At 47.5% G+C, this 27,946-nt stretch overlaps 11 protein-coding genes across 11 annotated transcripts; 3 read left to right on the top strand and 8 right to left on the bottom strand.

Annotated features, from left to right (window-relative positions):
- Positions 1–1,206: 1,206 nt before the first annotated feature.
- BDV27DRAFT_129956 (putative PHD and RING finger domain protein) lies at positions 1,207–3,619 on the bottom strand. Its single transcript, XM_032067326.1, has 2 exons — positions 3,193–3,619; positions 1,207–3,077 (listed from the first exon to the last, which is right to left on the bottom strand). Exons 1-2 carry the CDS (start codon positions 3,488–3,490, stop codon positions 1,507–1,509), a joined length of 1,869 nt encoding a protein of 622 aa, XP_031926451.1. The 5' UTR covers positions 3,491–3,619; the 3' UTR covers positions 1,207–1,506.
- A 403-nt stretch (positions 3,620–4,022) lies between these two features.
- BDV27DRAFT_129953 (60S ribosomal protein eL43) lies at positions 4,023–5,254 on the bottom strand. Its single transcript, XM_032067325.1, has 4 exons — positions 5,138–5,254; positions 5,032–5,062; positions 4,746–4,910; positions 4,023–4,633 (listed from the first exon to the last, which is right to left on the bottom strand). Exons 1-4 carry the CDS (start codon positions 5,154–5,156, stop codon positions 4,570–4,572), a joined length of 279 nt encoding a protein of 92 aa, XP_031926450.1. The 5' UTR covers positions 5,157–5,254; the 3' UTR covers positions 4,023–4,569.
- A 511-nt stretch (positions 5,255–5,765) lies between these two features.
- Positions 5,766–7,623, top strand: BDV27DRAFT_7306 (uncharacterized protein). Its single transcript, XM_032077438.1, has 5 exons — positions 5,766–6,190; positions 6,250–6,397; positions 6,449–6,521; positions 6,579–6,703; positions 6,761–7,623. The coding sequence occupies exons 1-5, from the start codon at positions 6,001–6,003 to the stop codon at positions 7,467–7,469; spliced, it is 1,245 nt and encodes a 414-aa protein (XP_031926449.1). The 5' UTR covers positions 5,766–6,000; the 3' UTR covers positions 7,470–7,623.
- Positions 7,624–7,776: 153 nt separating this feature from the next.
- Positions 7,777–9,307, bottom strand: BDV27DRAFT_158843 (alpha/beta fold hydrolase; the record flags this gene model as incomplete). Its single annotated transcript, XM_032072781.1, has 7 exons — positions 7,777–8,054; positions 8,124–8,175; positions 8,244–8,574; positions 8,649–8,758; positions 8,838–8,945; positions 9,035–9,087; positions 9,229–9,307. 7 exons carry the CDS (start codon positions 9,305–9,307, stop codon positions 7,777–7,779), a joined length of 1,011 nt encoding a protein of 336 aa, XP_031926448.1.
- A 280-nt stretch (positions 9,308–9,587) lies between these two features.
- BDV27DRAFT_129950 (pinin family protein) lies at positions 9,588–11,210 on the bottom strand. Its single transcript, XM_032067324.1, has 4 exons — positions 10,941–11,210; positions 10,432–10,882; positions 10,292–10,360; positions 9,588–10,235 (listed from the first exon to the last, which is right to left on the bottom strand). Exons 1-4 carry the CDS (start codon positions 10,949–10,951, stop codon positions 9,831–9,833), a joined length of 936 nt encoding a protein of 311 aa, XP_031926447.1. The 5' UTR covers positions 10,952–11,210; the 3' UTR covers positions 9,588–9,830.
- A 39-nt stretch (positions 11,211–11,249) lies between these two features.
- Positions 11,250–12,493, top strand: BDV27DRAFT_129948 (PHF5 family protein). Its single transcript, XM_032067323.1, has one exon. The coding sequence runs from the start codon at positions 11,428–11,430 to the stop codon at positions 11,752–11,754; it is 327 nt and encodes a 108-aa protein (XP_031926446.1). The 5' UTR covers positions 11,250–11,427; the 3' UTR covers positions 11,755–12,493.
- Positions 11,924–13,357, bottom strand: BDV27DRAFT_7296 (twinfilin). Its single transcript, XM_032077431.1, has 3 exons — positions 13,239–13,357; positions 12,472–13,124; positions 11,924–12,389 (listed from the first exon to the last, which is right to left on the bottom strand). Exons 1-3 carry the CDS (start codon positions 13,255–13,257, stop codon positions 12,093–12,095), a joined length of 969 nt encoding a protein of 322 aa, XP_031926445.1. The 5' UTR covers positions 13,258–13,357; the 3' UTR covers positions 11,924–12,092.
- An 82-nt stretch (positions 13,358–13,439) lies between these two features.
- BDV27DRAFT_129945 (putative succinate:fumarate antiporter (Acr1)) lies at positions 13,440–15,625 on the bottom strand. The gene is made up of 5 exons (XM_032067322.1): positions 14,900–15,625; positions 14,798–14,845; positions 14,690–14,739; positions 14,432–14,630; positions 13,440–14,367 (listed from the first exon to the last, which is right to left on the bottom strand). The coding sequence occupies exons 1-5, from the start codon at positions 14,979–14,981 to the stop codon at positions 13,754–13,756; spliced, it is 993 nt and encodes a 330-aa protein (XP_031926444.1). The 5' UTR covers positions 14,982–15,625; the 3' UTR covers positions 13,440–13,753.
- Positions 15,626–17,892: 2,267 nt separating this feature from the next.
- pex26 lies at positions 17,893–19,684 on the bottom strand. Its single transcript, XM_032077423.1, has 2 exons — positions 19,070–19,684; positions 17,893–19,013 (listed from the first exon to the last, which is right to left on the bottom strand). Exons 1-2 carry the CDS (start codon positions 19,513–19,515, stop codon positions 18,143–18,145), a joined length of 1,317 nt encoding a protein of 438 aa, XP_031926443.1. The 5' UTR covers positions 19,516–19,684; the 3' UTR covers positions 17,893–18,142.
- Positions 19,685–20,102: 418 nt separating this feature from the next.
- Positions 20,103–23,700, top strand: BDV27DRAFT_146148 (ribonuclease H-like domain-containing protein; the record flags this gene model as incomplete). Its single annotated transcript, XM_032070526.1, has 7 exons — positions 20,103–20,337; positions 20,395–20,487; positions 20,541–20,767; positions 20,816–21,455; positions 21,511–21,960; positions 22,645–23,312; positions 23,398–23,700. 7 exons carry the CDS (start codon positions 20,103–20,105, stop codon positions 23,698–23,700), a joined length of 2,616 nt encoding a protein of 871 aa, XP_031926442.1.
- Positions 23,701–24,063: 363 nt separating this feature from the next.
- Positions 24,064–24,619, bottom strand: BDV27DRAFT_158836 (cysteine-rich PDZ-binding protein; the record flags this gene model as incomplete). Its single annotated transcript, XM_032072780.1, has 3 exons — positions 24,064–24,149; positions 24,234–24,357; positions 24,452–24,619. The coding sequence occupies 3 exons, from the start codon at positions 24,617–24,619 to the stop codon at positions 24,064–24,066; spliced, it is 378 nt and encodes a 125-aa protein (XP_031926441.1).
- Positions 24,620–27,946: the final 3,327 nt, after the last annotated feature.

Raw genomic sequence — 27,946 nt, 5'->3', positions numbered from 1 at the left:
GCCACTTTCGTACAAAACCCTATGCATGACCTTCGAGAGAGGATAGAACAGAACCTTCATTTATTACTTGAAATTAAAATTCGAATTTTCCATCTACTTGATCTGCGATAATAATATTTCCATACAGAACTCAATATCAAAATGAATATGAGTTTCACTATGGTTGCGGGGTATTTCCGATTTAACGGTTAACTTTCTAGCCCGCAAACTATATATGCTTGTTTATATATCTATCTACGTTATACTCCCGTTTGTACTTATCTCCGAAAATACACAGATGATATTTGCAGTATAGTCATTAAACTATCTAGGAAATGATAGCCTATTTCGGCTCCTGACTATTGAGTGACAGTAATATGCATGAAAAAAAATATTCAAAAATATTACACGGTATATAGGTATATGCCCGAAATTCAAACAAGAGCAAGACACTTCCAGGTGATGAATCCAGGATTTGTCACCAGAATAATTGCTATCATAGTTCAGGACACGAGCGATAAACAGATTTACAACAATGTTTTTGATGTTAGATGACCTTTTGTCTGAAGGCGGCATGGGTCCCTATATATAGTACATAGCACGACACTACTTAACATCATCATAAGAAAAGAGAACCTAAGTTGTGAATGTCGATTAGCATAGTTTCATCCCATCTTGGAGACCAGCATATTACAGATATACTACAACCTAGCGCCCAATAGCCATGTGTGATAGCTATGGGAGCTTGAACCGATCAGCTGCCTACGGTACTTATATATCTTCCGCGAACATAGAGAAAGCACACACGACGGGTAAAAAGGGGCTTCTTTCTACTTGAATGATCGACTGAAACATGCAGACAACTAATAGTAAAACTAGGGTTAACTAACTATTGGCATTGTTATTCTTAGTAAGTGTTGTAACTATTGTTGCGGGCAGAAGATCGTGACGCGTCATACAAGAGGCGATATGAGGTTCTAGGTGTGGCATAGGCCCTATTAAGCTGCGTATGTCCCATCCTTGTCCATATTACTTGGATTTATTGATAGAAGTAGCCAGTGAGACTCTGATTGACTACTTGGCCTGCGAAGATTGCTCGGCGATAATGGCGGTGTGATGAGAACTAAAAATTACCCGAGGTCGGTGCCAGATGTAGTGAGTGGTACCAGTACATCGAAACTTACGGAGCTCTACTTATGTGTGACCCTTTAATTTCTGAAAACAGCGTTCACTAGGAAACCAGCTCCGGCTCTTTATTCATGTATAGGTGCTAGGAGTTGCTAGCAGTGATAATGTTGTCGCCTATTATAAGACATAGAAGAATAGAAGATATTGCTATAAATGTTTATACCCGCCACGTTGAAGTCCAAAACCAGTAACTCCCATATTCCTGGGTATCCTAACGCATCTTACATGCGTAAGCTCGCTAAAGATCATGCTCGAACGCCAAACGGATGCTCTCATCCAGTAGAGCCAAGATATCGCTGTGAACGCCGGGAAATGCTATACTCTGTCCAGAATTAGGGATCAAGAACTGTCATCAACAGGGTCGTGGCTCTCCATCTTATGTTTCTGTGCCAAGGCGTCGATAGCCTTGGTAACCTGCTCCTTCGCAGTAGTCTCCAAGTCGGTCCTCGCATCAGCTCCAATGGTTTCAACGTCGCCCACTCGTTCATATAGCATTCGGGATATGTTCCGATTGATATCGGTGTACTCGTCCTTCGACACAGTCTTTGAACGATAGTATGGCTTCAAGGCCGCACCGACCAGCTTCTGTATGTCAGTCTTGACCGCCAAGGATAGGCTGGGCCGGCTCGGAGACTTGTCGTTCGCTCTCAATAAACTCGAGCGATATGCTGCCCTTGGAATCCGGCGTCGGGTGCTGTCTGAGAACCCCTGTGACGGCGTATCTTCCGTAGAAATGGTTGGAGAAACATCGGGCGAAAAGGGTGGCGATGAGGGATGAGTGGGTGTCGCGAGCTGTAAAGGGGATATCGGTCTACTCCTTGGGTGAGGTGGGGGTGTTGTGGAGGAAAGGCGGGGTGAGGAGTGGTTAGATGGCACGGGCGAGATTGATGGGGAAGAAGGCCCAGGAGTAGCATGGTCAGTTGCTGCAACCGAAACCTGGGCAGAATTCCCATGAGAATTAGTGTCGTTCGAAGCGTCCTCGACTTCTTTCAGTAGGGATTGAAGAAAGCTTGGTTCGCTTGAAGTTTCCGCGTTGATTCGAGCGGAAGCCTGGGCACCAGCAGCCCTGGAAGACTCGCCATTCTGAGTAGCCAATGCTGCTAAGTCTTCAGCTCTGCGGGTTCGTGGACGCTTTAGCTTCCGTTCAGGCTCGGTGGGTTCAGGCGAGGGTGACATTGTCGGTTCCTTTCTTTTCCGGGCCGCACTAGGATCATTCTCGATCTCACGAGCCCTTTCAAAAGCATTCCACGCCCTCATCTCTTCCAGAGATTCAGGCTCAGGTGTTGGTTCCCTCGGCACACGTGGCCGTGATGGTCGCGGAGCCTCAATATCAAGTAAGGCAGCCGTATCCCTGAAGCGGTTACTACCTCCTTGTCGTTCTGCAACTTCAAAACGACGCTGCCAAGCTCGAAACTCTCGCTGATTGGCTTCTTCCCGTCGTTGTTGCTGCCTGGCACGCTCGGCAGCCCTATCATCATCAAACGGAAAATCCAAGTCGAGGTTAAGGTGATCCCAAACGGACTGCCATACCCGAGCCCAGTGAAGGGAGTTCATCTGATTACGGCTCTGTAGCTGCCGCTGCTGTGCCCTCGTACGGCGACCGTGCCGGTCCCGAGCCCGCGATGGCCTATCAGCACTGTCGGGGGACAGCGCTCGAGCGCGTTGGGTCTCGCATCGTGAACAATACCAAGGCCCAGACGGGACAGTATCAAGCCCGAGGCAGTACGTATGCGAGGGGGCATCGCACCCATCACATAGAAGGAGAAATTCTTCGTTGTCAGAATCTCCGCAAATAAGACAAGGTGAAAACCCGGCAAGGTCGTCTTCCTCGATGTACTCTATCACCATCGAAGGATCGACATCCGCAACTTGAACGCGGTCCTGCACAGCATAAGAGGAGAGTACGGGGCCTGTTATAGATAAGTCATTCAGTTAGTATATATATATATATATATATTTATCCGACTGTACAATAAAATCCTTAAGACAGAGAAAGGATGGGTAGGTAGTGACTGTGAAACATACCTCCGATGCAGTCACTGAGCTCCACAACGTTGAAGCTGCGGCGGCATATTGGACAGCTGTTCGCTCGTTCAACCCAGGGCTTCAGACAATTGTTATGTAAGATATGACCACAGGGGAGCAACTGGGCGATCTGACCAGAATCCTCACTGCCATCCACGCCATCTGCCTTGACGGAGGTGTCGGTCGACCTGCCATTTACTTGAGCATCAAGTCTTGGCGCGGCCTCGGCGGAGACGGCAAGAGGATCGCTGGCGCTTTCGCCAAGGTCTCCTAAACACACAATGCAAGTGTCGGACATTAACAGAGGGTTCTGTGCCAGGACTATCTGCAGAGAAGCTAAGAGAAGGCATGAAGAGCAGCTGGCAGAAAGGGATAAAAGGCAGAGGAGTGGAAGGAGAAGGGAGAAGAGCAGGTCGAGTGATGTGGGGAGAAAGCAACCGGCCTTTTGAAGGTGGACCTAAAGTCCGGTCTAACGCAAAACAGTCTGGCCGTCAACGTGACCTACCAAGTCTCAGGCGAATCATTGTTCAGGAAAATCGGACGAGGCACTTTGGGCGCAACCCTCAAGGTTGCGAGTAGTTGTAGCTGAGGAAGTGTGCCCTTGCATCCTTACTATGAGACACGCCCCTCTTTTTTCTTTCTTTTCTTTTTTTTTTCTTCTCTATCTCTGCCTCTCTTGTTCTTCTTCTTTCCCCTCTTACTATCAGACCGCCTGTGTAACGTAAACTTGCCCCGATAGAATTTGAAAGGAGACTAAACAATAATGCGACGAAAACTTGATATTACCAGAGCTTGTTCAAAGCATTTCGTGGTGCTGAAGATAAGTAGATCGTAGATCGAAACGGAAGGTTAATTGACCCGAAGGTACTCCGGTCTCGGTGCTTGAACAGGGAGGCAATGCTATTCTCGAAACCTTATTTAACAGGGGCAAAACGAGATGCTACATTTAGACGCAGAATCGAGGAGGAAAAGGCGCATAGGCAGGAACACAAACCAACGAAAGTTAGATGGCCTACTCCGTAGGCCTATCTCGTTGGGTGCACGAGCTTACTCCACTCGTATTTCAGTAGTCCTGTCCCGTCAGAAGACATGGTCACACGTATTAAAAACTTGAGTGATCGTGAACGAAATAAAGATCCAGCGTGATACGAATGAAAGAGCGGTAGAGCAGACATGGCAGATGTGGAATAGCTGATACGCAGTCCTATTTGCAGAAGACCTGAAATCACGGGTTATATTTGTGTCTATTGGTTAAGCACCATTCCGTCCAGATGATGGCTGGGTATTCGTAACGAGGAGCCCTTGGGAGCTTTCCAGATCTTGAATTTCGCTATTTTTTATTTCAAACGTAAGATAAAGAAAATCCCATCGTGACACTTAAACCTCCGCGATTTCCCTGAGACGACGGATGGTGGAGCGGGTGGCAGCGGCGGCGGGGGTGCTGTAGCACAAGGATCGATCAGTATTCGTCCCACATACTTCACCACACAGTACACAGTCCAATACGAACTGCCCCCGTGGTCATCGAAAGAAAAAGAATGGGCTCGACTTACGAGACGGTGTAGGCACCACCGGCGACGGTCTTCTTGCAACCCTTGCACTCCCAGATACCAACAGCCTGGCGCTTGACGGTGTTCTTACCGCAGAAGGTGCAGACGTAGCGGGCGTGCTGGGACACTTCCATCTTCTTCACCTGCTTACGCAGGGAGGCACCGTATCTGTTAAATCACGTCGTCAATACATTGTTCAACTTGTCGAAAGCTCGATTTCGAATCCTTCATTTAATCGTGCGGAATAGGAACGCGATCGATTTCTAGGCGAAAGGGCGCAAGAGCATACCTGGTACCATATTTACCCGTGATACCGACCTCTGAAGTATTATGTTAGTCTCAAATTATTTTTCCAGTTATTTATTAGGCATATTTCTCTATGATAGAGCACTTACTCTTAGTGCGCTTGGTCATCTTGTCTCCGTGCAGCTGTTGAGGTCGAAGATGGATACAGTGCGGTAAGTCGAAATCGAGACTGAGGCTTTCAAGTGGAAGCGGTTGTGGGTGTCCAGGCTCGCTTAGGGTTCAAGTCTTGGCTTATCACGTGATGGGTATCTTTGCGAACTATGAACGATTCAATAGGTAAAACCTCCCACCAGCAGCTACCAGGGAAGAGGAATAGATATTCTAAATACTATCCTTTAATGAGACAAAGGATGCAAACGAAAAGTATGTCTTTACGAAAAGTCGTTCTGACCTCAAGATATTCATCGAATCCTCTTACTTTCAAATTTTCGTGCCAATTTTCTATATTTTCTAACTTATCTAAAATTTGCACCAAAATCCGCTAGTCTGGCCCGCATGACATAAGAGACGGTAAAATGCAACCAAATGCCCTTGCACAGTAGTAGTAGTTACTTGTTCCTTGCCACATTATGTTATCAAGGCAATACTATTACTTGTGTAATGCTCTGCATGTATGCCTTGCTAATTGAATGCCTGGACATACCCTATACATTATTCTTCCATCATAGGACTACCCCGTACTTACTATTGCCGAACAATTCTTTCGCCGCTCTAGTCACATGAACGTGGGATGGGCCCTTCCTCTTTCTGGTTAGTCTAGCGGCCGAGGCGATCATCTCACGTCACCGAGCAACCATGCTTAAGCTATGTGTATCTACGCAACTCTGCTACCTACATAAGTAGATCTTGTGTCTTTATATATTTTGTTTTTTTTAAGAATATATACTTTATCTAATTGTTTGTGTAATTCATCCATCTTTAGTCACCGGTACATTCTCCCCAGCTTTTGGCAATGGAGTCTAAGAGGGAGTTCGACCTGATCCTTCTAGGCCCGACTGGCTACACGGGTAGACTCTGTGCAGAGCACATTGTTAAGAACTTTCCTACGGGCTTAAAATGGGCTCTAGCAGGGCGTTCGCTCCAGAAGGTTGAGAATGTTGCCAAAGATCTGAAGAATCTGAACCCCGATCGCGCCGAACCAGGTACTATATGAATCTGTACTACCGTTGAAAACAACGAACATTGTTAACCTACCAATTAGAGGTTCTGGCTGTCCAGCTCAATCGGGAGGAATTGAACTCATTGGCTCAGAAATGCCGTGTACTTCTCAACTGCGTTGGGCCATATCACCTGTATTCTACTCCTGTAGTCGAAGCTTGCGCTAGCAACGGAACACATTATCTTGATGTGTAAGTAAATCATTACAATCAGGCGGTGGACGCTATGGCTAATCTGTGCAGCACTGGAGAAACGCCCTGGATCAAGAGTATCATCGAAAAATATCATGAAACTGCCAAGTCAAATGGTGCTATAGTGCGTGTCATGTCTTTGTTCCCTGGCCTCATGTGGTGATCCCCCTGACTGATTTAGATAATCCCCTCTGTTGGTGTCGAGAGTGCTCCTGCAGATATGTTGACTTGGGCCCTTGTTAAGCGTATACGTGAGGAACTTTCCTGCGATACCAAGGAAGTTACATGCGCAATTGATGAACTGAAGTATGCTAGCCGCTCTTTGACCACCCGACCGGATGCATAGTACTAATAACGTTCCAGGTCCTCCGGGGCAAGTGGTGGTACTCTCGCCACAGTCATGACTATGTTTGATACCCTCTCATTGCTCGATATACTCAAAGCAGCAGACCCGTTTGCGCTGGCCGCATCTTCACCACCCAAGTCTATCCCCAGCGAACCACTCGCGGCAAAGGTGTTCGGCGTCCGCTCAGTCCGTGATATGGGCACTCTCACCACCGCTCCAACAGCGATCGCCGACATCACTATCGTGCATCGGAGTAGTACGCTGATGCCAGAGTTCTACGGGCGTCGGTTCCATTTCAGACAGTTCCTTAGGGTGAGGAACGCGCTCATTGGTGTTGCACTTCATTTTGCTTTCGTCACCGGCTTGTTACTTTTGCTCCTGCCGCCAGTTCGGTGGCTCTTGCAGAAATATATATACGCGCCTGGTAGTGGTCCCCGCATGGAGGACTCAGTCAATGATCGGCTGGTATACCGTGCCGTGGCGACAGCTGATCAAAACACGCCGGATCCTAAGCGTGCACTTGGCAAGCTGAAATACGATGGAACGATGTATGTTTTCACAGGACTCTTGCTGGCAGAGGCAGCCATGACTATTCTGGAGAATGAAGAAAAAGTGAAGAAAGTCTCTCGTTGTGGCCTTGTAACTCCAGCTACCTTGGGCCAGGAATTCATTGACCGTTTGGAGAAGGTTGGATGTCAAATTGAGACCGAAGTGTTCAAATACTGATGACTATCTGCAACTATGCGATGTTGAACTTACGTTTTAATGCCTTGGAGGATTAGGCTTTTTTGTCTAACGTGCTTCCATGCATTATCGTGCTGTACCAGTCGAATTAATGTAGTCCATACACATAATGAAACATCGAAAATCCATACAATTTTGAAGAGCCCACAAATAAAATGGTAATTAATGCACATAGTCAGGACACCGTTCCCCGTGATAGAAACAAACAAAGGATAGTAAAACAAGTCACACGAATAACACTACAGATATATACAGCGCACCAGAATCTGCATATCAACATCGAAACCCATCACAATTTGAACATCCTCGGGTCTCGGAACACAACTTCATCCAACCACCACGCAATTATCTCATTGACTTCTTCTGGTTTCTCCCATAGCGCCCAGTGAGAGGTATTGATCTGCTTGAAAGTCATATGGGGTATAGTCCTGGTCATTCCCCTGCCGAGATGTACCGGAAGAGCTGTATCGCGGAGGGCCTGAATGAAGAGCACTGGGGCAGTGATGCGTTGGTCCAGGATGGCGATTTCCTCTCTGTAATTGATTTCCCGGGTTCGATACCAGTTAACTAGGTGCTGCTTGTTAGCTTCGTTTTAACTTTTTTTTAACTCAATTGACGATTACAAGGGTAGCGTACATGGACCATGGAAACCGTTCCTCGAGAACTCCTCCGCATAGTATTCAAGTTCCTGGAAACTTTATTAGCATAACCGACCCTGAGTTTATTGGTGGAGGGATAGAATGGGAATAAACTTACTTCCTCACTCAACAACTCTGAGGGAAGTACACGAGCCAACTTATCGGGCAGAATACCCAGTTCTGCATCAAACGCCAGTTCATTTTCAGGGGTCCGCCCGCCGTACATGGCGGAGAGGAGTTTCTTGATATCTTCTTTGGTCTGCGCATACTTATTCAGTTCTCCACTGATGAACTGTAGCTGGTAATAGAAATGAGGCGCTATCCTTTCTACCATGTCTCGAAGGGGAAAGTATCGCCTCGTTGGCGCGGCGTATGGCACACAGACGGTGATGATGTGTGTTACTAGATCTGGGTGCCAGAGGGCTACACGGTATGCGAGAGCGGCGCCCCTATGTACATCAAGATTTAGCAACTTTGACTTCAATGTCTAGACCGACAATTGAGGCCCAAGGAGAAAACATACCAATCATGTCCGGCAACGATAATCTTAGATATTCCAAGCTGGGACGCGAGTTCTTTGATGTCATTGGCGCAACTCTTGTGTGAATAATGATGTGGATCTTTTGGAGCATCCTGTTTATCCGCATTGTTAGCATTGTTGTATTGGTGATATACCGGGTATGACCCCGGCAATTGGCGCTCTGGTACGTACCGTCCTCCCGTATCCTAAGCAGTCTGGCGCAATGACCCTCAAACCCACATCCGTCAGCATGGGAATCTGATACCGCCATCCCATTGACAGGTCCGGGAAGCCATGAAGCTAAAAACCATGAATTAACCTTTGATTGGTTTCCTTTTGTCTTCGGCGTTATTTGCAAAGACAGTTTGTGATCCCAGAGTGTCACGTACAAGAAAGATAGTCGCTCTATATACGCCCGTATCGGGCTCACTGTAAAGATAACCTGCGGGAACATATATCATCAGCTCATATATCCCCCATCAAGTTTCAAAGTTTTGGAGAATCGTATATCCTGGGAAACAAGAACCTTAGACTCTCATATCTGGTCCAGATTCAAGACTCCGGAAAAAGGACATCCGCATACCATATCTCTTGCCGTTAATATCAGCGAAACGGCGCTCGACTCGGGGATCGCCGGTTACATGGATCTTATCAACGATCATGATTGCAACGCAAGGGCTGGAGATTGTACAGCTTCACGGGTTAATGCAAGGTAAGGAAACAACGAAACCTGTGAAAAGCAGAGGAAAAATTTCTTGGTCAGGTCATCCTGTGCATACCGACTTTTTCTTTTATTTATAGAGCTGTATGGAGACCCCCGCCAGCTGTCTGTCACGTGAACCAAATACTGATGTATGAAAAGATGAGGCTACAGGCTAAGGATTGGGCACTAGTTTTATAAAATGTTGAGGAAATCTTGGAAGACTAGTCTCATGAGAGGTGTTTCAACCGTTATATGAGAATATGATTTGTAGTGATCTTCAGAGCCAATGCCGCTAAGTTGTTGACTCCGCCGGATAATCGATAGCCTCGGTTGTGCCCGTTCATGTCCTGTACGATTCCTTAGATGCAGGAGACGCCTCCCAATGATAGCTCACATACATACATAAAAGTCGGTGTTAGAAAAAATAAATAAATAAAAAATATTGAGAGCCAACGAAAAAAAAAAATGGTATCGCCTAGCATTCAGTAAATCACTGTATCCTCCTTATCCTCGACAACCTCGCCACCGTCATCTTCAGCACCTCGATGGACGTCTGCATGGTCATTATCGATGGGTATATTGTTATTATTAGTAGCCGTAACATCAGGTGGAGCTGCTTCAGAGTCTCTGTTATGGTTAGTCTCAGCAACCACCGTGTCAGTCTCATGGGTTGTATCCTTGTCTTCTTTGAGTTCGGCTTCGGGTTCAGGGGCCTGGTCACGGTCTTCTTGAGTAACCTCATCTTGTTTCTTCGAAGACTCGTCCTCATGAGCTGGATAGCGCGCCTCGAATTCTGCGACCTCCCGAGCAACTGTGGCTTCCGCTTCCTCAACCTGTTCACGTATGATCGTTTCATCTCCGGGCCGAAGTTGCCATGGCTTATAGTACTGTAGAAGGCTCTGTTAGCCAAGTCCAGGGTCGTAGACAAGACAGGTAGGCGTACTAATACAGGCTCAGTTTTTGTTTTGAGAAAATGGGACATTGCCAGTAGGTTCGAGTGTCGCGTGCACATCTGTAAATGATCATCCGCATGTCAGCCCTAGACCCAAGAGCAGATGAATATCCCAACCCCAGAAAACCCACCGATTCCTCCTCATAGAGTCTCTGCTCCTTCTTTCGGATAGCAACCCGTTCCTCCCGTCTCTTCTTCTTCAACTCGCCGTACTCTTCATCCTGCAGCTTAAGCTTATCCTGTTGTCTCCGTTCAATATCCGCACGGCGTTTCTGAGCCGCTGAAGTCGAGCTCTGTGAAAGCGTCCCCAGTAAAGCACCGAATAGACGTTGTCCACGCTTGCGTTCCTCCTCACGTCCACCTCGGCCGGGCCTCCGTTCCGGCTTGCGTTCCGCTCCATCTGGAGAAGATTGTTTGTGCTCCGTAGGTGACCGATCGCCCGTGTGATCTTGTTGTGAGCTAAGGCGACGGCGTTTGCTCTCCGAGTCGGCTTCTGCAACGGAATTTCTTCGTTTCAAACCAGCATCTGGGGATGGGGGGAGGTTGTCCTGTTCGGGCAGTACAACTGCCGATGCCAGTGTCCTACTCATGTGTACACTGTTAGCAGCTGTCCCGGAACTGTATAGAGTTGACCGCTTACCCTTCAGCCATATCTGTCTGTTTCAAAAGGAGTGAAACGCGCCCCAACACAAACACGCTAAAATAGGTGGGGAATAACAAGTGGATGGCACCAGCTATCGATTATACGGTAAGTATGAAATAGACGGTGTAGACAACCTGCGGTAAAGCCGACTCCTCTGATCTGCAGAATCAATCCGATGAAAACTACTCGGTATCGCGATATGAACGGCGGGCCTCCCGTGTCCTGTCTACGCACGGACCATGTTCCTGATATGGAGCGTAAGTTCCGCATGGAAACTTCTTCCCTTTCCTTCGTCTTCTCCAACGCCCTCGGTCAGGTTCATAACTCCCTCTGTCCTACAACACTTGTTAGGGCATTTGCCAATCGTTATAATTGAAACTTCCTTTCTGAGGAATATTCTCTCACTCAGAGTTTTCTTCATTCCCTGTTGTTAGCTACTTCCACTTGAGCTTCTTTTGCATTTGTCACGCCCTCTTAAGTCGCCATGTCTCGCCATCACCCCGATCTCGTTATGTGCCGCAAGCAGCCGGGCATCTCTATCGGTCGACTGTGCGACAAGTGCGACGGTAAATGCCCCGTGTGTGATTCCTATGTGCGCCCCACGACTCTCGTTCGGATCTGCGACGAGTGCTCGTTTGGTAACTACCAGAACAAGTGTATCGTCTGCGGTGGCGAGGGAATCAGTGATGCTTTCTACTGCTTTGAATGTACGCGACTAGAAAAGGACCGAGACGGGTGTCCGAAGATTATAAACCTGGGAAGTTCGAGGACGGACTTATTCTACCAAAAGAAAAGTTTTCGAAATCATTGACCCCGCGCGATGGCCATTTCACCGCTTGTCGGTCCGGTTCGAGTCTATGGCGGAAACGACTGCTCCACGTTCTACGTTTCTGCTCCTTGCTAGAGCGATACGCCAAGGATTCCACTGTGTCGGGCAACTCCAAAAGATAACTTAATTACAGAAGGAGAGAGATGATGGAGAAATAGCAATCTAAGGGGGCTGGAAGATAGCACCGCTCTACCTGCCGGGTCTTCTCGGTCTTGCGAATCCACGGTTCAGTCCGTCGTGCTGTGGCGGGCTCACTTCCTCCTGCAGCCTGTCGCCTGTGATCTCGTCTGGCGAAGAAGCTTCGATCTGCACACTCATCGTTAACTTGTCTCAATCAAACATCTGCTCACGACATCAACTCGTACCTTCTTAGAAATCTTCAGACCTTGGTCTTCGGCCAGTTGGAGGGCGTACATCCGGGAACTAGCATATAACATACGCTCCTTGATCGACGAACCCGATGGGCAAGTATAGACGAAGATCACCACGTCAGAATCGGGATAATGATAAAATGTATAACGTGGTGAAGATGGAGAGATGTGAGATTCGACGGAGCCAGGAACAGTCCCGTTCTCTATCCCAGCAAGGACGAATGTCTCCCTTGGAATATCAATGGCCTGTATTTAGGGGAAAGTAGAGTTAGCACTCAATCAAAACCTTCAACAAGTCGGAAATTCTTCGCTCTTCACATGTACTTACCAGCTGCACTAAGTCACCCGGCTGCAGACTTCCCAGAGCATTCTTCGCCTCGTCATCTACAGGCATCTTGTACTGCATGCTAGATGGTGCTCCGATGCCACCATTCTTTCTAGCAAAGGAACCCCCGATTCCGATGTCCCTACCGGGGGTGCCACTTCTCGCCTCATCCTCGGCTCTCCGGACGGCTTCCAGCTCTCGCTCTTTCTCGCCCATCAGCTCCTCGCGTTGAGAACGGCTCTTGCTAGAGCCGTTCTTCTCGGCGTCTCTCTCCTTCCACGCCTCCTGACCCACAACCTCATCCTCTTCCGTCGCGAAGATAGTCGAGGCAAACTTCTCGCTGCCTAGTTCCCTAACCAGCGTTGCACGGGTAGAAGCGAAAAGGGTCTTGGCGCGCACTGGAGCATTGGAGGGGATGTAGGTCAATGCAACGAGAGACGAAGACCCAGACTCCGGACGGCGAAGAAGAAGGTAGATAGGGGTTTTCGGCTGGAGGACGGAGGAGAGCTGGGAGAGAGAGGGGTAGAAGGCACCCGGAGAGGAGAAGGGGATCGGCGAAAGGGGAGTCAGACTCTCAGCGGTGATATTCACCGGGAGGCAAAAGATTGATGAGTCCGAGGCGAAGTTATTGAAGGCATCATGTAGCTCCGAGGAGACTAATCAACATAATGATTGTTAGTGTGTCCTGTGCATACTTCGGTCCAGTAGAGAGCCGCGGGGCATGCTTTAGAATGACCGTAGCATGCAGACCCTGCAGTATGGCTACTTACCCGAGATTCCTGACTGCATTTTCAACGAACACCAGCCGTAGCCTGGTCTCTTGTGTAGATGTGACTTGTCAACCGGGCTGCGGCGTTGTTTGTTGTCTCTGGAGTCTGCTGAGGGGAAGTCAGAAGCGGTGTGCTTGGACAAGTGGGGTCTTAGCGTTGGCCTTAGTTTCAAGGTCCTCCGGGGAGTCTACGCCGACATTTGCCTATCCTATTCTACAAACAATTGGTCTTAGTTCATCCGATTCGAGACAACTTGGTCCTGAATTTGTCTAATATTTTTACTTGTTGAACATAGGAAAAGGTATAACAGCGAAACTAACAGAAGAAGAAAAAGAGCTATGTACAGTCCACGCTATAGGATCAGATCTGAACGGCCGTCAAAAAGCCCAAAAGATAACGACAATCATATGTACTGATGATGCAGAGATCGCATTGCAATCGAAAACGCCACCATGCTCATGGTATCAAATGCTTTCGAGAACACGCAGCGGCCACTCCCTCCAGGGGTGCCTAATTTACTCCTCGAAATTGCCTCCCACGAAGGCCCAGTTGGACTTCTCAAGCTTGCCCTTGAGGAATTCGTACACGGTGAAGGTGACGGCCTGACCAGGAGCCACTCTCATCACACGAGGTGTGATACCCTTGTAGAAAGCACGTGCACCTTCTTGCTTGAACATATCATTGGCGATAGCCATGATACGTGATACAGCTGATTGGCCGGGCTCAGCGCGGGTCTTCTGCAGTCTCGTCTTGATTGTGTCGATGGGGGCGTTGGAGAAGGGACCAACGGCACCAGAGATCAATCCGATCACGGTCGTCTGGTAAGAGGGGAGCTGGGTATCGGCGTACTCGGGCTGCCATCTTTGGAGCGCAGCCTTGAGCTCGCTGTATGCAGTGAAGTTGGCGGCCTGGTTTGTACCCTGTCGAAGGGCTGTCAGGGAGACACCACGGTAAAGAGCGCTGAACCCTTCTTCTTTGATCACGGTGAAAAGTGCATGCGGGGCACTGCGGTACTTGGGGGCATCGAGAGGGTCGGCCAAACTGTGATACTGTGCTTGCAAACGAATCTTGACGACTTCCATAGGGTTGACAACCGCCACAGCTTCGGTAACACCGGCAGATAGACCGGCTGTTTTAATGAAACTTGTCAGTTTTCCGGGGAATAGTACACGAGATGACGGGCGAGAACTCACCAAGGAAAGTTGCTTTGCTTGTGACATGTCCCGTCTCCTTGTCCGCAAGCATTTGCTTATACCACTCATAGGAGGTGAAACGGATAGCCATCTTCGGAATGATACCTCCGAGGACAGCTCCTAGACCCTTGTAGAGACCCAGAGCGGTCTCCTTCTTCACAATCTCAACACCAGTGGCAACAAACCCACGGGGTTTTACCTACATGGTGGGAAAGCTATTAGCTGGGGTAGATGGTGCATAGTGGAAGTCAAACTTACACCCGGTGCTCTGGCGCGCCGCGAAAGCTGCATCCGGACCTTAACGGTATCTAACCATGACAGTGAGCCATTGCCTCTCAAGAAATCTTGAATTGGGTGTTCCCGTACCTAGAGGATGACATACGAGCGCCTCCATCATTCCGGCGCCACCACCAGCTGTTTCACAAGTTAGCACGTGCCGCCTTTTGGGTTGAACAAAATGAGCCCTACCGATCAAGTTCACAGCCGGAGAAGCTGGCTTCTTGCTATTGCCATTGCCATTGCCTTTGCCTTGCGCACTCTTCGTCGACATGTTGGGCAATTGTGTATGTGCGATTAATGAATTGTTATCGAGTCAATTGAGTTGCGACACCCTTCCAATGGGGGAATATAGTTGTCTAGGTCAATGCGACGGTATGGGAGAACAACAGCACGCGGGAGGAAGAAGAACTAAAGATAAAGGAGGCCGAGAGGAAGATGACTCAATTGTCGTTCGAGCGCCAGGGACGACCTTATTTTTTTTAATTAAAGAAAAGAATATCGACGATATCGGACCTTCACAGGTTGACCTTAAAATACGGCGAGATACGGAAGTATAGCTACTACGTCCCTCGGCACAACTGACCATAGGGGTATTTAAATCGGTGGATAGGGAAAGGGGGCCACACTCTGGGGTTAAAGGATTTAGAAATAATAATAGATAATTTTCGGGAATGGGGATCATTAAACGGGCTCGGTTCAAAGTGGCGGCTTTCTTTTTTAGACTTCTTGTTACAGCGAACCGGCCGTGGAGGAGCTCTGACGGGGAAGCGGAGGTAAGCTCGCTGGACGAGCGGAAGATGCCCGCGATTCAACCGAATCACCACTAAAAGGATTCGCGGACAGAAGAGAGTCCATGCGACAAGGTTATTTGAGTAGAAGCGGAATTAAGTACAATCTACAAGACTTCTTCGTGGGCTATTTTATAGATATGCTTTCTTTTCCACGTCCCCCGTCGGTCGTGCCCTCTACAAAGCATACCTACATAGTATAATACGTAAGTATGTCATCCCGAGGCATCGGATAATAACTAGAAACAACTTCTTCCGCAGTTCGCTGTCAAGCCCCAAGTGCGGTTCCCCCAGAGTGTGACCTCATCACCCTACACCAATGACATGGCGGAGCCAACCCTAAAGTCTTCAGCCAGTCAATTCTTCACATGCTGAATGAGATATTCTGGCCACTGATGGTCAAGCTGCCGTCGTCACCTGGCAGGATCAGTGACTTAAGTGTGCCCTTTGGCTCCAGAAATGCTTGTGATTGATACCCTACCTGTACTACGTACTACTAGTACCAAGCACTAGTAATACAACCTGGGGTTGGAGTCCCCTCACTCTGACTAACCCCATTGTCACGGAAGATGTCGGGCCAAGACGAGAGCTTCGTTCAGCCGAGGCTTTTACCCTTCTTAGTTCTTATCCGACGGTGCCCTACTACTGTGACTCCCTGCACGGAAGGCCAGACCACCAGATACCAAGAAAGTAAAGTCTGACTGCATTAGTAAACTGGTAGATCAGGAGGGGTAGGTATTTTTCAGCTTCAGATGGCTTCAAAGATAAGATTTCCTTGCTTCTTCTTGATCTCTTCTTTTTCGAGGTTAAAATTGAAGCGGCTGTAGATTTATTTCGGCAGCCTTGTCGCGGTACATGATTTATCCACGCCTCCTGACTATTTATCCCCTGCGATCTATACGAATTGGATTAATCTACGGGTCCAAGACTTTCACGTTTCAGGGCCAATACAACAAATGTTTATACAACTTTCACATGAAAGCTGAATGCAGAGTAGCACATGACTACTCTGCATTATTCGTGTTCTCATACCACCCTTCATCATGTATCGTGGGGAATGAATATGCACTGATGGTATGCTGGAACGGAGCACTGTACCAACTCCGTGTATACCTTTGTCAATCCCTGCGATATCCAATTCGTACTAGCTGTAAGGCCAAGATCATTCAGTGGCCGAAATAGGTAGTTGAAGATGATCCCATCCCGGCTCAGGATAACATGTATTTGGAAATATCAGGTACATTGATTGGAGCCTGCAAGCGGCGAAGCTCAGGCACCGCATTAAATCAGACAGCTAGTGCTTCCACCATGGCAAAATAGCCATATTGAACTATCAGACATGAAAATAGGAAATCCTGATTCAAAGTTATCAGTGCTTAGCGCCGTTCGTATAGTCAAGATTCGCAATCGAGACTCTTTATCATGATATCGGATTCTCTACGACATTCAATTATCCCCACACTAAACAACATGCAAGCATGAGCCAAATGCCACGATAAGGGGCTGGCACCTCTCAATGAATCCAATATAAACCCGGACAGGCAATATGAATCCCTGTCTCTGTATACCTTATCTTCATAACGAGCCAATGCGCAACGGGTAATGACTGGACAGCCAGCACACACGGCCCGCATCCAGCAGATCCTAAGTACAACCCTCCTCCTCATCGGGATCGGCATCGTCTGCATGCTGGCTTACTAGGTACTTCCCGAGTGTCGCCAAAAATGGCGGCGTAATCCGACCCGAATATAGCATTCTCTAGGGCCCATTGGCGTTCATCTTCATCTCCGGACTGAGCCTCCCGCCCCAGAAACTCACTCACTCACTGAACTGGTGTCCAGGCTATCTAGTTTGCTAAACCATTACTCTATTGCCGGATACCGCCGAACCCAAGCCCTGGAGGTCTGACGGGGATAGCCTATCGGATATGTACAAGGATGTGTTGAACCAATTTGGGTCTCAGCGTGCTCGCACACTTAGTATTGAGACTTCTGTTGTCTATCTCCCATATAGCAAACGTTATACTGGACATTGTATTCCCTATTCCATATCTCTAATTAGCAAGTAATAACTGATCGATTTCAGACTGCGTTCTACTCATGTCTTGGCGGACTCCGAGGGAGAAAACTATTTGCTGTATGTTTCTATTCGGTGAAAAGCACGGGTTTGGGGATCTCGTTGTAGGCTATGTGAATGCCGGTTGACTTGTATGTTCAAGCGAAAACGTTTGTGCCGTATTTTATGTGTACGATTGAGCAGATTTGTGCTGTACACTGTTTTGTGAGTTTGTTTCCGCGGTTATCTGGGTGGGAATGAGGGTCTCGAGGGCTGTGAGATTTGCTTTGGTAGCGATAAAGTCACGAGTGCTGGTGGCATGGTGAACTTTATAGGAAAATTAGGAATGGATAGTGGTGGGCCATTTATATTTCGACAAATTGATTTCGATGTCGTGACTATTGTCTTATAAATCGGTTCTGAATCGCACGTAAGTCTTGTAGGTAAATTTACAAAGGAGAAGAAACAATCCTATATAACATCGGCGGAAAAAGTCCAGTCTAGGTTTCCACCAGACGCCCGCATGAACGCCCATGTTTAGCCTTTAAGACAGCGACCATGGGAAATAGAAGAAACTAAGAATGTGCACCTAAATGTAGCTCACTTTCACACCCATTCCGACGGTTCCCTTGACTTTCTGCCATCCAGCTCCGGTAATTCTCTGGAGACGTTCCCGCACGCCTTGCCTGCTTAGTGCCACCAAGAGCCCCAGCAGGAATAAAAGCGTCCGGGCGAACGACATCGGGTTGCCGGCGACCGTTCTCGAGATATATCGCAACAGGTTGCGTAGTACGTTTGCCAACGCTCGCGTTTGTCCGGGCCGAGATACGGGCTTCTCCGGTCTCTTTTTCGAACCAGTGGGCGAAAAAGCAGCTCGATTGGATGACGTACTGCTCTTGCTACCGGATTGCTTCTCGCCCTTCCCTCTGCCCTTGACACTTCCGTTCGGGTTGGTCTTCTCAATACCGTAATCCACCTCACTGTTATCACGGGTATGTCCCTTCTGAGGGTGTTGAGCCGCAGCGGCCTCTTCCTCTGCCCTTTGGCGTTCCGCTTCCTGCATTTCTCTCTCTAGCTGAGCATCCTTCTCCCGCTGAAGCGCTGCGGCGCGCAGTTCGCCCTGCTCCCTCTCTTCCTTAAGTCCATCCAGGGTTTGCAAAAACATCTCTTTTCGCTCTTCATCGAGGACCTCACTGAAGTTAATGAATTCACTCGCATAGTCCCACTCTTCGTTCCTAGGAAGAACATGGAGGGTGAAAAGCTCAATTATCCTGACCCGAGAGGTCAAATCCCTCGGCGTGTCGGTGCCGCCATTAACTCGGGCCTTAGATTGTTGATTGGGAGAGTTCTGCAAATGCTCGGCAATGTCCAAATTTGGTTGACCATATGATGAAAGATAGTGCTCGAGTCGCTGCTGATTGAGTTGCTGGGAGGGAGAATGGTTCAATAGCAATGTCGCTCTACCCATAGTTAGTCACAATGGAACCAGACATAAGCCGGGGTAGGGATTACTGACAAGTTATATACGACTTCCGCATCGACTGAGCCCTCGCGGCCTTTATAACCCGTTTGAACAACTGTCTCCCAGATTTCGCCCTCGCGCACTTTGGTGGAGATAGCCTTCCACTCTTTCTGGCCGAACGTTGCTTTTCCTTCCTCGGGTCCCAAGTCAAGTATTGCGCTCAGCAGTGTGATGTATAAATTCCAAACTTTGATCCTCACCGAAGCTTGAGCCATAGCAATCGGCGGTAGTGACTCGTTACCGTTGGCATATTGGTCGTCATTTGCCTGACTGGGTGCGAGGATGGGTTCAAGAGTGGTTAGAGTTTCTTGCAGCCGACGAGTTAAAAAAAGCTGAGAAGCTTTCTTGTAGGTTTTAGAGCAGATCTTCGAAGGCGAAAGGGACGATGCGGAGGTTGAGAGTTGCGACTGCGAGGCCGACACGGAATCGTCGGCGGCCATTGTTTCACCGCCAGCCGAGGATGCGATAGATGTTTAATGTGGGGATATGTGGTTCGCGTGGTGGTTACAATATGTGCAGTGAAGATTAAAGGGCACAATTCACGCTCAACTGTATCTCAGGGGTGGTTGGGATGCAGCTAACAGGAGGACGTGACACTTGACACTAACTTTCAGCTTGGACGGGTTGCAAGTCGGGGTTCCTTTTCCCTCGGCTCAATCTGATGTGGCCGAATCTGGGGTCTGATGTCACGGGACGGTGGATCTGCGCTGTCTGACAATACAACGATCGGGAATTATCCTATCTAATTGTGAGGCTTAACTGAACTGCGACATAATCATAGTCACATTGCACTTCCATGACATATATATACAAGGAACAGGAATACTGCAGCTCTAGAGAAATGAATTGAGACTCACATTACTGACTGGACTACTATGGCCCACTCCACGTGAAGGATACAAGCCGATCTGCTATTAATGTGACAGCACCATTATACTACCTATTGGGCTAGCCTTTTTTAATCTGACTCCCGTATACTCATATCGACCAATTTTTTTTATTTCCACAGGTCTATGTGACAATCGAGATGGATATCACACCAAAAACCTTCCCCTTCTTCCTCCCCAGGATACTGGATGACCTAGCGTCTTGCAGTTTCGTTTCTTTAGACTTTGAATTTTCGGGGATTGCGTGCTCTTCAAATTTGCCGAATAACAAAATGTCTACGCTGCAAGAGCGTTATGCAGAAGTCAAAGAATCAGCCGATAAGTATCGAATAGTGCAAATTGGTCTGACAATTTGTCATGAAGATACTGAGTCAGGTAAGAGACGTCCGTCCTCGAGGGTTGAGTCAGAGGTATTAATGGTCACAATTACAGGAACCTACATCCTCAAACCCTATAACTTATACCTAAACCCAATAATCGACCGTAGATTAGAAGTGGGAAGAGATATGTGCTTCCAAAGCGGCGGTATGCCTTCAAGTTTCATACTTGTGAGATAATGGAACTAAGATCTATCGAAGCGGTTGAGTTTCTCTTGGAGAATAAATTCTGCATGAACTCCCTTTATAGTGATGGCGTTCACTATTTGTCACGAGAAGAAGAGACAATAGCCATAGCCAGGGCTGCTGAGAGGTATGGCCGTACCTCCGTGCGCAAAGTGATCGACGTTAAGGACACAGAACATGACTCTCTGGCGTTCCTGGAAGCAGTACGACATCTGGTAGACGACTGGCTTGCGCTTGGCGAGGTAAATTGCCTTGATTTTATTGCTTTACTCCCGATTTAACGTCGCTAGGCTCGTGAGGCTTATCTCAACATACCCCCACCAAAACGATACACCGCGTCTCGAAAGCCTAAACTCATGCCATCTATCTTGAATAACTTTCAAAAGAGGCTTGTTCATCAGCTAATAGAGGTCGAATACCCCTCTCTAGTGACTATCAGTAGACCAGCTTTCATTCAAGTAATTGACTATGACGAAGACCGCGAGAAAGCTATCCGAGAGCAGAGGATGACTCGGGCACAAGAGCGAGTCTGGAAGCAGATTGGATTTAGATGGATCGTGGAGGCGTTAACTGGTGGCGATCTCTCGCATCTTGATCCGTTTTGTTTTGGGAGCATAATGAACAGCTCGACAGCCGTGGAACCACAGGTCTCACTGCACGAGTTTTCTGACAAATTGCAACAGCGCTTGAAATCTCATCGACCCGTGCTGGTAGGACATAACCTGTTCACAGACGTGGTATATCTTTATCGCTGCTTTTTCGGACCACTTCCGGATAAGCTGGATCAATTCCAAGCAATAATTCATGAGATGTTTCCAATTTTGATGGATACAAAATACATGGCTACGCACGATTGCGGTTCTATCATACCCAAATCGTCTTTGGGTGAGATAAACGATAAACTCCTCCATATAAAGATCCCGAAAATAAGTGCGGAGAATGCCTCGTCTTGTATTGTTGTTGCGTTAAGCTGATTCTTGACCAGGTGTACATGATCAGCATTCCAAGTACAACAGCCAGAGAATCGACCACGAGGCAGGCTATGACAGCCTGCTGACTGCTCAGATATTTATCAAGCTCTCCGCTCAGCTTCGTGACGGAGGCATCTCCAAGCTTCGGGAGCCGGCTGAATTGAAAGGTCAGCCGGATACTACGGACTCGAACGCTACAACCTTGACTGTCCCAGAAAGCCTGAGGGGCATTGTGGAGAAGGAATCAGCAACAAGAAAGGAGGCGTTCAAGACATCGACGAGCACCAAGCTTGGCACGAGATTTGATGCACTTGAAGTTGAAGAGATTAACAACCAATTTGGAAGCATGGCTCTCAAATCGCGTAAATCCAGTAGCTCCGTCGATATCACTCGGAGAGTCGCCAATGGGGATTTAATACCTCGGCGAGACGCAGAGTTTTGGAAAGTCTACGGCAATAAGCTGCGTCTTTTTGGCACAGAAGAAAGAGTCTGGAATGTCGCCTAAGAGCCAGCGTCCAGCCAAGCATTGCCTAATCTGCAACCAGGTCTCTCACGAGGATAATAATTTTTGCATTACGAAGTATAAAGTAATGATATACTGGCCCATCTTTCTCATAGGGGGGAACATGATCATTCTCCCATAATCTACTATAGTTCGCAGACCCCTAAGCAAACAGTGTAGTAAGGCTAGGGGATGTATGCAGCATCTATCTAACAGTACGCCTTGATTTTGAAGAAGGTACCGCTAGCGAAATCAGCCGCAAAAAGTACTCACTCTGAGCACCGGTAAATGATCGACTGGTCGTGGAGAATCTTAACACAGTGACGATAAGGAAAAGGTGCTGTGAAGAAGAAAAGGAAGTGAAAGGAACTGCGGGAAAAAATTTAAAGGATGAAAAATGGCGGGTCACCTGATAGTCTAACCTCCTCGGGCTTAGTGTTTCCGGTGCTCTCTCAGCGCGACAGGTGACCGCCAACTTTTCTCGCAATATCGGCGTCGGACTGTTGACAAGCACGTCAGTATCCAGCAAACACAGTCGGCAAGATGTCGTCGGGATCCAATGGTGCCAGGCGCATAGCGTCTGTTCTGCGTACGTCTTTTGTCGATGCACCAATGGCCAATTATCGGCCGTACTGACTCTGTTTAGGGCCCTCGATTGCCGACCCCAAAGTGTGCAGAAGTTGTCAAGAGACGCTTGTTCGCCGCAATTATTCCTCGGCCGCTGCCCAGCCCTCTTCAGAATCTACCTCTACCGCTACAACTACCTTCCCCGTCGTGAAGCCCGTCTACACCATCAATGCCGGCGTGGCCCTATCCCGCCCCCCTCAGATTACCCGCGACCTCTCACAATTTGAGAAAGCATACTATTTCTACCAGAAGCGACTGAACGAGCGTTTGGCGCTTCCATTCACTAAATACTTTTATTTCAAGCGAGGAACGCCAGCAGACGAAGACTGGAAGCGTAAAATCCGGGAGCGCCAGACGCCTGCGCGTGATATCGGCAAGTACAATGCGTACTCGAAGGACGCATGGAACGATGAACTTCTCGTCGGAGCCGTCGAGGCCGAACCGGAACACCAGGTGGAGATGCTTGTGCAGGATGCGGAAGCCACAGTCAATGCCACCTCCCAAGATACTAGCAAGAAGGAGGAGATCCCCAGGCCATTCCCCCGAGTAACGGAGGCGGATGAGAAGAACGACCAGAGAAGCCTGAACCGGGCCCTCCAGAGGACACTCTATCTTCTGGTTCAGACTAAGGATGGCTATTGGAAGCTCCCCAGCTCTCCAGTGGAACAGGATGAAACTCTTCGACTGGTGAGTGCACCAGAGATTACCTACCCCTGTGTCTGTTCCCTTGTACTATGTTGGGCATAATACTGATATGTCATGTAACGCACAGGCTGCTGAACGTACCCTTGCCCAGGCCGCCGGTGTTAACATGAACACCTGGATGGTGGGCTTCCACCCCGTTGGCCACCACGTCTACAACTTCAGATACCCGAGGGGCGACAAGGCCGATGGCACAGAGCATCTGGGCGAGAAGACTTTCTTCATGAAGGCTCGAATTATGGCTGGACAGGCTGATCTGGCCACCAACACGCAGAACCTCAAAGACTTCAAGTGGCTGACCAAGGAGGAGATTGCGCCTTATGTGCTGCCACAGTACTACAGCCACATCAAGAACATGTTGGCTGAGCGGTAAATAGTTGGTTAAACAGGGTGTACGGCTTATTAGGTATCTTGTCTGAGAATGATTAGATCCTATGCTGGGATGTGGAAGGTGTGTACTGATAAACTGAGCGATTCGATCCACTGAGAAGTGCCTATGCCCGAGATGGGCCAGAACTGCATATACTATTGTATGTCATGTATAACTAGCTTTTGAATTATCATATCATTATTCGCAATTCATCTTCAGCCTCGCTGGTGTACAGTATCAACAGAGCCCAAAACGCCATGCAATATGGTTTAGTCCATACCCAATGTAAACAAGGCAGTATAACCAACTTCACGAACAACCCAGCAGAAGAGGAAAATCAACTAACGACCCGAACTCATCCACCAATTACTTCAGATTAAACTTCTGCCCCTGCACGACAGGCTGGTCCTTCTTGGACTTCCCGGCCATACTCTTGCCGCACATCGGACAGGCTATGATATCAATTAGCAACCCCATCACCTTACTATTTAGGACAAAACAAGACATAATAAGAATAATAAGGTAAAGAAACGAACCATTCTTCTGATAAGCACACCGCTGGCAGAACTTCCGCCCCTGCTCCGTCTTCGTCTTACAGTTCTCACAAGAAGACGAATAAGCAGCATAAGGATTCTTAGCTTTCGAGCTAAGCAGCTTGCTCTATAGCAATTTACCATGTCAGCAAGCACTCTAACCAAACACAAATCCACAAATCCCCAGAAAAATAAAGGAACAAAGAAACGAAAAAGCATACCTTCCCAATACCCGTATTCCCTAACGTCGGCTTAGACTTACTACCTTCTCCACCGCCCCCTCCCACAGAGGTCGATGGCGAACCATAGTACATCTCACTTTTGCGTTTGACGCCGGGAGTAGCTAGTTCGGTGGATTTGAGTTTCTTTTGGCATTTTGAGCAGACCATTTTCCTTGTTCCTCTTTTCTTCCCCTTTGATTTTGGATTTCTGGGTTGCTTTTATGGTTGTTATTGATGGGTTTGAGTATTGTTAGTATGAAATCCATGGTATTCCCGTTTGGGGTTGGAGTTGTATCAAGTGCCAAGACACTAACGAGTAATAAGTGGTCGGGAACATGACGCGTGTACTGCCTTGGGAATCAGGCATTAATGATAGAAAGGTGTACTTGTGAGAAAGAATGTCCTCCGCACGGAGTATATGATGCCAACAATGGGTTGCAAAGCTGGTTAATGCTTACTGTGGATTATATCACTAGCCTACGATAACATCGGTGTTCTAACAGGGTTCTTCATCTTGCCAGTGTTTGATTAGCTACACCGTATGTGTTAATGATTGCACTTGGAAATGACTTGGCTGCTATGAGTGATATAGCTAAGTCTATAGAAATTCGAGCCCTTACTAAAAGTAAGATCGTCGTATACGTGATTAGTTTGGGAATCTGAATTGGGTATTTGTCATCGAAGGAACAAAGAAATAACTTAACAAAGGAACAAGACGTACATGGTGGTTGGTACTTTAGTAGCTGTGTTTGTCCAATAATGTATTTAGAACGATATATAAACATAGTTGGCTACGTCGGCTATCGCCGACATGTACAGTAATGGGCCACTTTTGAATATTCTAACTCTGGCTTAGGTAGGCGATGATCATGCTGGGCTGTAGTCTATGTAGTTGGTAGGTCGTACTGCAGGATCTTGTTTAGACTGTAAATGTCTCGGGAACTCGAGCCAGAGATATACTTGAAATGGAACCATAGCCGGGATTTGCATACATATAAGCACTTGGTAGGGCTTTGGGATAAGCATTACTATCTGTACTTTCTGTATAGATTACGTGTTGAGAATATGCCTAATTTGCTCTCTTTGTCTTTACTACTTGCGATTTATGATGACATGATTAATGAATTGTCTTCGCAGCTTGACAGGCGAGGTCACGGCCACAGGGTGTTCCGTATAGTTTTCGTATTTATGTCAAAGTGCAGTTGTAAGCTGAACTATGAAGCATAGAATAAGAGATTGGCCGAGATCAAAGTTTGAACAGAAGGGCTGAAGAGCTGAAGGAGGAGTCGTATGTAACATGGCTTGGATCGCGTAGATGTACTGCTGATCCACCGGTTACTTGCGCCCGACACAGCCACGGTCCACAAAGCCGAGACTTGCAAAGCACCAATAAAATAGATTAGAAAAAGATATTAGGGGAATGTGGGTATAATGCAATGTTCATGATGAGTTAAAGTTGCTTCTTTGAGTAACTGTACTGCAGTTTTATTGGTGTTGATGTCTTGAGCTAGTGCGGTTTGATTTATCATCGGAGATACCCCCAGCCCTAATTGGGATTTTTAAAAAAGCAAACACTGTTAGCATATTGGCGCGGCCGTGCATATACTCACATCAATTTATGCCTATATGCAGCATCTTTCCCGAAGTTGTTTCAATCAACAAACAACCAATATGCCTGAGTTAGAGAGTAATTGATTGAAAGGGCAATGTTTGGCGATAAGGGACGAAGTTATTTCGAAAATGGCTATTACTAGTCGATAGACTGTAAACATTGGTGATGTAAGAGGTTAGTGAAGGAACAGGGCTTTTGGTGACAATGAGTGCAATCTTACCCTAAGTCGCGGTAACATCGATAAATCGAACGAGAGTATACTAGGAGAAGCACTGGGGTTACGGCATCCCACTCGATGTGCCTATCGCCGTTCCAAGAATTTTGTCAAGATGGTGGTCAGGAAACGCATAATGACCACATTCCGTGGAGTTTGCCCGCATTCGCATGATGCCAGGTTCCATGGTCTAGACGAGTCTCTAAAAGCTCACGCAATCGAGATCCTTTGCACCATTTGGCATTATATCGCGGAACGTTGGTGCTAGAAGCCGAAGGATATTTTGTGCACGAGTCAAGATATAAGTATTGGAAAGTGGATTGTGTAATAATTACATATATTGAATGTGCTATGGGCCGATATTAAATATGCAAGGTCAAGTTTCCTACGGGCAATTGGGCAGGGTGTATTGTTCAGGCATGCTAATTTCATATCTATGAGTTGGAGCATAGGAATTTGATCAGGATGCGATTCAACTCTAAAACATGCAGAAACAAGCTATAGTGCTTCATTTGCATATTGACTAGCAATCACCTTTACTATGCAAGTAACCATACTTCTCTTGGAGAGGTGTGTGCGTCTCTGTAGGTTTGGCCCTGGACTCTCCGGTAACCCCAACTCTTGGAGAATTCTTGTACGAGAGACGCACAAGGTTATGACCAAATAGGCAGGTCTGAGGAATTTCTATAGATAGATATCTCAAGAGGCGGAGAAAAAACATCGATGCGTCCATTCACAAGGGAGTAAGTACGTATGGCGTAGGTGCCCATCGCGCATTGTGAGTGGAGTGGCAAACAGGGCAATTGCACTACTTACAACAACACTAAAAGTACTACTTTCTTTAACTCTCATCCACCGCGGGCCTTCCGTCCATTCTCCATTTTTCCTTTCAGCTCTCTTCTGAGTTCTCTGCTGGGGCCCCAGGGCTAGCCACAAGTGTCGGGCCAATACGTCCTGAACTATTTCGACTTATTTTCCCTTTCGGCTTCTCTTTCAGCTGCTTTGGACCAACATTATCCCCCACAACTCACCACTTGCGTGGACTGCTTGTCTCCCAATGAAGCAGCATTTGACCCGCCACTCCTGAACTGGTCTGCAGCCCATCCGCTGCAGAACCGAACATGAAAAGCAAATCTCGCCAGAGAAACCAAATCATGATTTCTACGCACAGAGGACAGAAGTTTAAAAATTAAAACAGGGGGTGAAAAAAAACGGGAAAATCAGAAGAAAGACAGAAGGGGAAAAAAAAGAAAAAAAAAGAAAAAGAAAAAGAAAAGTTCGAATAACATGGTTCGAGGGATGACCAGCGCGTCGGAACCGTCAGAGGAATGAGAACATGTTCCAGCAGAGTGGTTCTTCCCCCCGTTGGACATTTCTACTGCTTGGCTATTTTTCCGCCCTGATTTAGGGGGGCAAAGTGTCTCTGCCTCGACTTTATAAATCAGCCCCCCATTGCTCAATTGCCACGACTAGTCCCAAGCCTTTGAGATCCGATTTTGCATGTTTACCGGCAACTTTAGTCATTGTGACTCTATCCCGTCTCTGTGACTTAAATGTTTGGTTTCTCATTGCCATTGGAGCCTTTCCCTTGAGGCTGATCTATGCACGGCTTTCCGATCGAAACACCATATCTGGCTTTCAACATTATTCTTTTTTTTTTTTTTTTTTT

Source organism: Aspergillus caelatus (genome assembly GCF_009193585.1).
Source record: "Aspergillus caelatus strain CBS 763.97 unplaced genomic scaffold BDV27scaffold_115, whole genome shotgun sequence".
Taxonomy (NCBI): Eukaryota; Fungi; Ascomycota; class Eurotiomycetes; order Eurotiales; family Aspergillaceae; genus Aspergillus; species Aspergillus caelatus.
Note: the sequence above shows the minus strand (reverse complement) of the source record. Positions and strands in the feature narration are given on the sequence as shown.